This window comes from Ptychodera flava, chromosome 21 (assembly GCF_041260155.1).
Source record: "Ptychodera flava strain L36383 chromosome 21, AS_Pfla_20210202, whole genome shotgun sequence".
Taxonomy (NCBI): domain Eukaryota; kingdom Metazoa; phylum Hemichordata; class Enteropneusta; family Ptychoderidae; genus Ptychodera; species Ptychodera flava.
In genome coordinates this window covers 9,096,543-9,108,247 of record NC_091948.1, presented here as the reverse complement: position 1 = coordinate 9,108,247, position 11,705 = coordinate 9,096,543, and the positions used below count along the sequence as shown (strand labels likewise).

General features: G+C 38.9%; 1 protein-coding gene across 2 annotated transcripts; it reads right to left on the bottom strand.

Moving 5' to 3' along the window:
- Positions 1–322: 322 nt before the first annotated feature.
- On the bottom strand, positions 323–4,596 carry LOC139121320 (uncharacterized). 2 transcript variants are annotated; one of them, XM_070686111.1, is made up of 3 exons: positions 4,074–4,596; positions 2,737–3,339; positions 323–1,103 (listed from the first exon to the last, which is right to left on the bottom strand). In XM_070686111.1, exons 2-3 carry the CDS (start codon positions 3,083–3,085, stop codon positions 793–795), a joined length of 660 nt encoding a protein of 219 aa, XP_070542212.1. In that variant the 5' UTR covers positions 3,086–3,339; positions 4,074–4,596; the 3' UTR covers positions 323–792. The 2 variants fall into 2 exon arrangements, with proteins under 2 accessions (XP_070542212.1, XP_070542213.1); XM_070686112.1 differs by having other exon boundaries at positions 3,953–4,088.
- Positions 4,597–11,705: the final 7,109 nt, after the last annotated feature.

Here is an 11,705-nt window from a genome sequence, read left to right as displayed (position 1 = left end):
AATTGCTTGCAAGGTTGCATCCTCGTAAAACAATTCTCTTCCTTATACGGTTTCACGGCATCTACTTGCCTACTAGAGAGAACAACTGAATGCACAGGCTTATGAGCGGTAATTCACCAACGCCAGAACTTCATAGTGTAAAAACATTCTATTCTCAACCTTGAACAGAACACTATAGCGGACTGTAACACCGACATCATCAGTTTTCAAGGATGACAGTAATTTTTTGGAATGAAGCCAATGGAACTTCAAACACTTCTAGATTGAGGTATGTTTTGCATACTTTGGCCAGAATTTACGAAATAAAAATGACAAGAGTCGCTTTCATGTGACCAAATTTACATTTATTAAACCTTCTTTGTAAAATTTTGAATTATAACAGGATATCCTGTAATATCTAAAAATAAAAAATATCCTTTAATTTAATGTACATTATTTTTCATAATGGTTTTGAACGTTTGTAATTTCCAGGCACCAGTAGAATGCATAACTTTTGTGAAAGGGTAACTCACCCACCAATTTCATGTAAAATATAGAAAACTTCGACACCTATTTCATGTGAAAATGTTGATGATATGTAATCAGGTAGTAGTAGCACAAGTTATGATCAAAAAACATAGTCAGCAAGAGAGGGCACCACGCGCCATGGCTATTGTAAACTGGCCGTTCCAAGTCCATGTGCACTTCTTCGACTGGGCTCTAGAGGGCGTTCTCCACCAGCACCATTTCAATTGATGTAAATCATGTACGATATGTATAATAATATCAGTCATTCATAATTACTGACAGTTGTCAGAAAACAGACGCGTCCGACTGTTCCTCGGTGTCCGAGTCCGCACTGATGCGATGAAATCCCTTCATCCGGTTCTTGGAAAATATACCCATCAAATTCAATTCGGTGCCGGGCCCGAATTTTTTCCTTCGGTCGGCTTGCCACGAGCGGCACCTGACGATCAACGCCGTGCACACGACAACCAAGGCCACCGCCGTCACGGGGATTGAATAGAGTAATATAGTACTGGAATCATCCCTCACGCCGTCGTTGGTGTCGCTGCTCGCGTGGGCGGGGGAATCTTTAGTATAGCCGTCGTGTTGGACAACATCTGTCGATTTCGTGTGAAAGAAATGTAAATAAATAAAATTTATAAAATTGATACTGTACTAATAAGAACGAAAATGTCGCATAAAAAACGTTTTAACATTCGGGAATTATAAATTGAGAACGATTGGTAGTTTTAGCAAAATATTCTACGGGATCAATATTCCTGACCTTGTAATTTCTAATAATAAAGTATTGGTGGCCCAATATACAGGTGCAGCCAACGGAGCTATTCATCGAAAAAGCTATTCCAGGAGCAATTTTTGAGGGCAGGGGAAATTTTAATTTTGCTAGGGCAGGGGACATGTTTTAGGTGGTAGGGGAGCAAATTTTAGTTTTTTTTTGTAGGGCAGGGCGGATATCGGTTGATTGTCATGGGAACAGGGCTTGGCGAAAAACTTTTTGAGGGGAATTGTTTTCAGGGCAGGGGAAATTGGCAAGTTTTTTCCGCCACAGGGCGAGGGAGCTTCAAAAATTCACAGTGGGGAGGGGAAACAGGCAAAAAAAGTGGGGAGTGGGTAAAAATGAAGTTTGAGTGTGGGAGGGTAAGTCGAAAAATGTTCTGTGGGAGGGCAAATTATGAACAGCTAGTTAATTACCCTCTTGACTTAAAATTAGTCAATTCACATTATTTGTCATGCACAATATATCTTATCATAGTAAGGACCTTTTTAAAAGTGCATTGTTCGTTGGCTGCACAATATAGACACACGAGATATGGTATTGGGAGTTCACTTCTGTTGGGTATTTATCCAGGACTGTGACACCTATAGTGTCGTAACGTGTGTGATGTTTATGATATGGAATGTCGTTACAACCGGCAACGGAGTGAAAATATCCGATTAAAATTCATCGTACAGGAAGCGTCGACATTTCTAGGTATTTTTGTGTGTATATGACTGGTAGGCGTTAGGCTGTAATGTATACTACTGGCTGGCTTGAGGCTTCATTGAGTATCAATATCACTGAAATCTTCCACATCTAAATTGTTTTACTCGCCCTTGTTGAAGTTATGAAAGGAACAGGATAATTTAGAAACGATTACTGAACCCAGAAGTTGCAAAGTAAAACTCACAAACACTTTTTAATATGCCATGTTTCAGATGTTGAAGAAATGATAACTGTAAAATGTGATAATACATTCATTAATTTTTGGGGAAAATACATTTTCTCCAAGATTCCTTGAGTGTGAAATAAGAAAATATAACTCTTGCAAAGACACCGCATTGAGTACAATTTTTTGCAATATTATTGTAGATAATGATAAATGAATCGTAGACAGGACTTAAATTCAGTAGTCAACGATAACATTGAAATTGCATATATAGAGACTTGGTTGAAAAGTCAATCACTGGGCTGTTTGATATGATTCGGGGAGAAGGACAAGAAACCATTTTGCCAGCAGATCAGAAATAGAGGTACATTGATCAAAGTGACAGTAATAGATCGTTAAAGTGTCAAGTTTTACACAATTTGGTCTCCGTGACTCAGCTTCCTGCTTTGTGTACCAAAGTTGTAAGTCCGTTGGACAGACATATATATAATTTGGTGAGAGCATGTGGTTTATGTCTGGAAGATGTGTGTACTCTGACGTGGCATCGAAGGGGACGAGAAATGAAGAAGTGTAACGAGCTCACCTTTGACCTTATCTAGGTCATTCATGCTGCTTTTATTGACCTGGTTGTCTTCACTGTCATCTCCTTTCGCACTTTCTTCATTTTCAAGTTTCTCCTGTGCCTTAAGGGGTAATGCATCACCTTCAAGTTCGTCAGTTTTCTGACTGTTTTCCTGTGTCGCCGGTATTTCTGTGGGCACTTGTTTCCCGAGAAGCCCATTGTCACTTCCCGAACTGTTCCTCCTCGCAGAATCGATGGGGCCACCCGCTGGCACCGTGCTCACTGCTACATTCCCAGGCTGCACTGCGATGCTGTGGCAGGTTCCGAAGAAACACAGAATTATCAGAAGCAGTAGACTCGAATTGATCATCCCCGCGGTCTGAACTGTCGACCACGGTGAATAGATTGGATTTAAATGAGTTTTCTGTAGTCTGATACGCCAGGACAAGTCAAAGAAAATAGAATATACGGAAACTGGTGGTACCGCTCAGAAATAAATGGCAATACGGTCAATATAACGTGTGAGCGATTCTTCGCAGACCGTGCATGGTGAAAGCCGCTGGTGAAAAATCTATTTCAGGTAGCGACAGACGTCATCATACTTTTCAAGCACTACCATTTTCACTGGAAAAAAAAAGACAGTAATATAGCCTTGAGTTAGTGATTATCGTTTGGTAACGGAGACGCCCATTCGTGCGCGTCAGTCATGACATTTCACTGGTTTATGCAGCCAAGGGTGGTGAATGAGGCACGGACTGAACTTAAAACGATGAACCCAAAACACTCTTACTTGGAGATTAGACTCGAGACAAAGCGATGTCCTGACCTTTCTCGTAAATCAGGGAGGCACATACATTCCCGTGAAGCTTTATGGCTGCAAAACCAGGGTCAAAATGCAATGCTTAAAGAATTTTCGGTGTCGAATTTGTTGTTTGCGCGATTATCGTTCTTTGCTCGTGGTGATGAACTCTGGACTTTGGAATGAACGAACGCGAAAAAAAAATTCCATGCTTCGAATGGAATGGCGGGGTCATTCTTGGCTTTTCTAGGTTTACGTAACAATCTCTTTCCGTGTTAGATGCGCCTCTTTTATCCACTTTAATCCCGGATCATACATATCAAAACAGGTCTATGCTCTCGGATGCCTGGTCATGAATTACACGCCACGAATGTGCGTGTACAATATAGGCCCTACTGGGTGAAAAACAAACAACTACACTTTTACATGCACACCAACCTGTCAGATTATTGCCCCTTCATGTCTGCTGTCGGTGGTCGTGGACATGGTTGAAAAGATTACTGCGTTGAGTGCTGGGTTTACATAAATACAAAGAGAAATGCTAATATAATTCACTCACCAGCCTTGCAGGTTGTTTACGGTTTCTAAATACAACGCCTACGACAGGGAATGCTATCCTGCGGTTCCGGCTGTGATTCCGACAACGGTCAGCAAGTTATTTCTGCCTTGAATCCATCGTCACGTTGTAATAGTCCACAAGGAATACAATACGGCTTCTCACAGCGAAAGACACGATGAAATATTTCAGTTTTTTGCGCGTTAGACTATCGCTCCGGCAGATAACCGCACCAGCAGCAACGTTGCTTTTTGCACAGCTGTTACACAAGGCAGATCTATAAGTACTGAAGCACTGTGTGAAGCCCTAGCCAGCTTTTGTCATCGTGTACTGAACCCGCATGAGTGCTATTTAATAAACAAATACATCGCCTGATTTACATCTCATTTGCATACAATTGAAATACTCGTGGAAGAAAACTTTGTTCTCAGTGTCGCGATGTTACGAGCTTTTCTAAACACTGGTTTTCAAAGTTCGTTTTTTCCGCGTTCGGCAAGGGCACTGGAGCGGAACGGTCGAATACCAAAAGAGGGTGTTTATTAATCGAGGGAAAGCAGCATGACCTTGGTGAAGGAAATGGGGTCAAACGGCGAACGTTGGACCGCATGCCACGGAAGATTCGCTATCATCTAGCCATCTGCGCGGTTTTAATTGTTTCTCATTCATACTTTTGTGAAATGGAAGGCGGAACTCGTTCTGACATGTTCGACTTTAATTCATATCAGAATAAATTTGAAAACAGATTACTAAATTGTCTAAATCTACTTTCGTTTATTTGAGATGATCATTTCGCCGACAATATTCGGAAGCACAGTCGATGTGCATAGGCCTAAACGTGGGCGTTTTAAGCAGTATTAATGGTATTCATTGATTTGCTATGTATGTATGTATGTATGTATGTATGTATGTATGTATGTATGTATGTATTGTACGCCAACCGTACATTCAAATTTTGCGATGTCAATATTTTGGTTGTGAACACTCAATGGACGATTATTCTTGTTGTCTGTGCTCACAGCAGACAGGTGTACCCGATGTACTTCCATATAACACAGAATTCAAGTTGTACCGGTACATTTGACAAATGGTTGCCCAGCAACAACGCAAATATGCCCATATGGTAAGACTAAACGTCCTGGACTATCTTCCCACATTGTACCATATTGACGTGTTCCACAGTGGATGATGCGCACCAACTCAAAGTCATTCCTATTCATACCAGGACATCAAACAAAGCTGTTCATACGAAACGCTTTTCGTAAGCGATTCCTTTACTGGCGGGTGGGTATTTTTAAGAATCAGCGGGAGGGCAATTTTTCCTTGCTAGCTGGGGAAAACCAATCTCTTACTTAGGGCGGAGGGACTGTGCTTAGGGGCAGCCAAGTGGAGAATGTCCAGAGGGCGGGCAGAGCGTATGATTCTGTTGTTTTCGGGAACTTACCGACGATGGGCAGGGTAAACACATAGACTCCCCTCTACTTTCAATGGCAAAGCACGGTCCCTTAACAAAACCGCAGGTGAAAGTATGTGGCAAAGAGATGGTAGCGAGGAGTTCCTTAGAAAGAAGGAAATCGAGGAGATTTGCCGGTAGGGATTGGCTAGCGGAAAAAGTGAAGCAGCGGGAGGGTTGTTACGAATTTGAACAGCCACGCCATACTTTCAGTCCGTCCAAAATACGTGAAGATAGCATACTGACATGTAACATACCTCCGCTTACAGTTTCTCAAAATCAGCTTGTTGACTGCCCCTCTGGTACACATTTTATCCAAAGCAGAACCTTCTTTTGCAAACATCATTTGATAAATACTTTTCGGAGATCTGAGAATTCAGCGAGAATGTGGGTTTCAAAGAGTCGATATTTCAGCTACAATATCCTGATTCAGTGTGGTTTCCTCTAGCTATTGAAGTAAGTATCCTATACCAACAGGAAACGAAATAGAATTCTCAGCAATTTTCTGCAGCGTTCCATTAATGTGCGCAGAAAAGTGTTCCCTTTCAGATATCCGTTAACATTGTAATAGTTTAAATGGAAAAACAGGTATAAAATGAAGCTCATTGTGTGAGAATGAATTGAATATTTATTTGGTAACGGTGTCGAGGAGTCACTCCGCACATGAAACTCCTATCAGAAACTTTAGTTTTGTGAAGTCAGGATGAACAGAAGGGCGCCCAAGGTGGTTTTGGTCTAACTCGACAACCGCTACGACTCAGACAAATAAACTGACATGGATAAAACCCCTGTTTGTTTCAAATGGTCAATCTAAATTGATTCCGTTAAATTATTTGCAGAAAACTGAGGGAAACTTTTTTGTTTTGTTGTAATTATAATATGCAATGCATTCCATCATACATGCCTAGTATTCCAATATTACAGAGATATTCCTCGAATTTGAGCAGATGTGAAACAAAGCGATCAACAAACTACGGATGAGACCTGTAAAATACTTTGGAATAATAATATCTGTATTAGTAGAAAACCAGTCTTTTCCCAGATTTTACTCCTATTGCTTTGTGTATATTATAGATCTTTTATACAAGAGAGAAGTCGGCATATTGTAATTAAGGGAGCCGTCATTATTTATGGCCTGGGGGGTCGGAGGAATCTTAGGGGGGTCACTCAAAAAATCGAAAGCTACAAGGGGGGTTGCTCAAAAGTGGAGAACAGAAGCATTTAGTGGAGTTACGAATTAATACAACAATAATAGTAAAGATATGTATATTCATACAACAATAATAGTAAAGATATGTATATTCATACCCGGTATTTGTGTACACACACACACACATAATATATATATATATATATATATATATATATATATATATATATATATAATCATAATACAGGTGGTTTCAAGTAGAAACTAAAATCTCATTACACTCTGTGTTTCACGTTATTGTGATCTTCAGACGAGAATGATCAGCTATTCGACGTGGCAAGCCTTATGTTAGAGGCTAGTACTGAGTACATTTTTCAGTATTTCCTGATTAATTGATATACTTGCCTGATCATAAATGAGAAACGTCTGCTTTCTATATTCTACATTGTATAGGTTACCGATAGGGGAAAATGTGTAAAGCAAGCTTATTCTGATGCTATAAAGTTTAAAACCAGTTGAATGCCTTGACAACAAACCCATCTTTTATTGCAGGAAAATAATAATAAATAATAAATGTGAATAAATGTATGTCTGTCGCTATTTTTTCGGTTTCAAAAAATATAGTTGAAATCAGTGAACTGCAATATAAGTTTTGGAATACTGTCTCAGATTTATTTTCCTTTGAGTTTTTATACGAAAAAAATACTCCCCAAGTGCCACCAAATAACACCATTTTAACCTCTATTTTTCAAAAGCGCCAATGGCAGGAGGGGGGACACCCCCCTCCTGACCTCCCCCCGCGACCGCTTATGTGGTCTCTTGTGGTGCTTTCACACCACATCTTCCCCCTCTTGCAAAAAAATCCTACAGAATAACTGCATGTCACCAGAGCACTGGATACAGACCTGTACATCAGCCCCTGCCACAGCAATTGGAACCTCCTTCCGACAAAGACCCATACGTACCACAGGGTTTAATCAGGGTCTGTACAGGGCCTGTAGCAGCAGCAATCCATTTTACTGTATAGATATTTAACTTTCCCAATTTTTTTCGGGGGGAGGGGGGGTCACTCAAATTTTCTGTAGCAGAGAGGGGGGGTTACTCAAACACGTCATGGTTGGCAGGGGGGGTTACTCGAAATTTTGGAGTTTCGAAAGCAATTCCTCCGACCCCCCAGGCCGTAAATAATGACGGCTCCCTAATCGTCAGGTGACGTCATGTTTGTCACCTACCTCGAATTCGAACGATTTTATCTCTTCATCATGGATGTACATACTTCGATATGCTTATGTTCGTTTAATTTAAACTGTATGGTTGCAGTGGACGCAACAAATATGAGTTACACATGACGAAAAACGATAACACGAGCGTTCAGCGTTCTCCCTGCACTGAATGGGATTGGCAATGAACTGAAATTTTCTGTCGTGTGCGGGCGCTCCTCCACGTCCCGAAATCTTTCACATGTAGCATGGCATAGCTCTTGCACATCAACTTTAAACAATTCAGGGACTGTCCACACGAAATAAAAGACATGTTTGAGAAACCTTTGTTTTTATATTTTATCGACTACGGCCAGGGTAGCCTCTCAAGTGGTATGCTTGAAATGTTGATATGATATTAGAAAGTCGAACAATTGATCCGGGGCGGAATTAAAGCTAGCAACTTCAGCAAAACAGGCAATGGAAGAAAGTGTACGTACTGCATCACGCAAATATTACTAGATTGAAATGGCATTATGTAAACATTAACAATTAGCGGTTTTCCACGACATATGATGATACAAACTCTCTCAGCCCCAAGAATATCTCCAGGTAATAACGTTTCCTAGACAATTCCACAGAACATTTAGAATGCTAAACACGCAATTACAGCGAAACGGTCATTTAACCAAATTTGAATAATAAGATTTGATAGATCTTTTGTAATTTAGTTGAACTGTTGCCATGGTAGCTGCTAATATTTGCAGTGTTGCCATGAAAAAACGTAAATTGTAAATCCATTACACGACGTAATTTGAAAAAAAAATAGACTGAGGAAAATAGTCTTAATGTAATCTTGATATATCTTCAGACATATTAGAAAACTTACCTGCTATCAATATTTCTACTTAGCAGAGAAAATGCCAATCGAATATAAAATTCCAGCTTACTCTAATATATGATGGTGTTTAACGTAAACACAGACTGGGTACAAATGATGTAACATTTAACAATGTTTTTATTATTACTGCCAATACTACCGTAAGCTGTCATGTCGTTAAGCCATCATACTGATGTTTGTATATTGTTGACCAGAAGGAAATTCTTCGAATTCAACCGCACCAGAAAAAACCCCCAAGATTTTTGCTCTGTCAGATGTTTTCTGAACAATATCTCCGGTTATTTGTTCTGTCAACATAACGCTCCAGACATGCGTGTGTTCGAATTCAACGAACTGATATCCTTTCTGGCCGGACTTCAAAATTGTTCTCTTTACCCCAAAAATCCATGTATTAGGTTTAATTATGTTTTATTTGTCAAACATTAATGGACACACACACATATACACACACACAAACACACACACACTCAGTTTTGAAATGACGACAACACATTTATAACCATAGGGCAAATTAAAATAACCCAATCTCAGTGAGAAAGAAAGATTATGCCACTCGAGATGAGGTAGAAGTTCGATATCAAAGTTAGGAGAGTTTGTAGCTGCTGCTCACAAAGGTATATGAACATCGTATCCTGGAGATGCCATATTAAGGCAGTATGCACCTCGAAAGTGAAAGACTTAAACTTTTGCTCAAACTTTCGTTAATGAAACTTTCAGCCATTCTCTTACTAAATCAAGAATAAAAATCGGGGGTCACCGTGCAAATTTTGGTACTAGAGAAACAAATAACCCACGATTTACTGATATTTAAAATTCAAAATGGCCGTCATCCCTGTGTTAACACTATTGAGAAAAAATAAAATTTTCGATTTTCGAAAAACTAAGCCAGTGAAAAGTTTTCTTACACCAAGAGCTTTAAATTGAACCACCACAAGTGATATATCAGTAGAGAATTGTAAAAGTTTGAGAGTCCGAATATCTGTCCCCGAGGGACGATCTACCTTAAAGTTGTTGCATTGTTGAAAAGAACGCTTTACTTTTCTGGGACAGTTACATGTAGTTTTAAGTTTTCAGCTCGTCTTCACTTCGTCGCTATTAGTGTTTAACTCCTGTGTATCTCGTCGTTATTTATGTCATTCATGTTCAGAATTTTTGAAGAGTACTCCTATAAGTAAAACAGTTTCATACATTTTCACAAATCAACTAGTATCACTGTAGCTTTGCTTGAAGGGGACAAAGCTTATTTAATTGAAAATCTAAAACAATCGAAATACTTTCTAAAAACAAATATCAAACTCGCATGTCAGTGTACGATTGAGTATCAGGTATACTGTGACCAGTTCTGTAAGGACATTGATTTTAGCTTGCCAGAATTTGGTTATCATCAGCAAGTATTGTGCGTACATATATCAGAATGTTATTGATTTCTCTATATCTCTATCAACTTTGTCCTTAACTTTGTCGCCAACTCTTTCTGATCAGTTGTAAACAATATTCTAACTTCGAAAATAATGGAAAATTGTCAAATTAACGTCTTATGATTTTTTTTCATTTCAAGCTTTTAACTCATGAGTTAGATTATAGCTGGCACCCTGCATCCAAAAACCCTGACTGTTACTCAGAGAATACGTCTTGCCAGCCATCGGGACGAACCCTGTAAATCAATCGCAGATAAATAGTAGCACACAGTTTTCATAAAGCAGGGGCAAAGGCGGTATCATGTTTACTATTTGAAAGGCTGTGTGGTCTGTTAAGCGTGAAAAAGGCATGGCTGACTGATAGGTTTACTAACAAGTCTTCAAACCATAGGGCTGATAGAGTTCAGTGTTAACTTTTGTCTAAATTAAACTCGACAACTTCCGGACTATTGGTATACTAATAGGCACATTTAGGCCAAAAATATGTTCGTTTGTCATCCTAGGTCGCGAACAAAAAGTAACTTTTTTACTTTAGTAAGGTTTGTTTGAGCTCACAAGATCCAACCACCAACATGAAAGTAACAAAAGCGGTAATGCTGACACACAGCAAGATAGTTACAATTGGAGTCAGTGGTCAACTCTTTACTGTTTATGTTATCTTACAGATATGGATATTTTTCTGCCGCACTGAGCATTTTTTATGTTTTCTTTTTTTCAAGCGAACAGGAAAAGGTTTAAAAAGCTTGTGTACATCGAAGCTGAGAAAAAAAACATTTCCTTGTCTTTAACGTTACTGAAAGTGACATCTTCACCAAGAAGGCTCGGAAGTATTCAACTTTTTTTTTGAAAAAGATAAATTTATTTCAATATAGTCACAAATAAAACAAATCTACATAACTGTGAATGCATTAAAATTACAATGCGTCTTGTCTGAAAAAAACCCAAATAATTAGCTGTTTAATTACAAAGCTCATCATATGAATGCATTCAGGATGCATTCTTCTCCTTCAAGTCTTACAAGGCTTGAAAACTTTGCGATAAAATCCTCAGTTTTGTTCATCATCTTATAAGTGAAATATAATGTATTCATCCATGAGGAGAGATAACATTTCATTACATAGGATTGAAGGGAAACTTTAATCCCATCAAGAGTAACCGAATTTCGAATATTCCATACTGTATATTTTACAAAGGAAGTAATACAGTAAATAATGTCAGATGTTGCATTGTTATCATTTTCGATTCCTGCAATTGCTAATCTTTTGATATTGATATTATTATCAAAGTTGTGTTTTCTGACAAAGAAAGAAGTACATTTCTGCCAGATTTCTTTAACATATTTGCACTCAAATAAGATGTGTTCCAGTGTTTCTTCTTGGCCACAAATATGGCATTTCCCATCACTTAAATTGAAAGTTTTGGCCAAGCTTCCTGTGACTAGGCCTCGATGGAAATCTTCCAATTTAAATCATTTACTGAATTACTGACAATTCCTGTTGAATTAAGACGGCTGAATA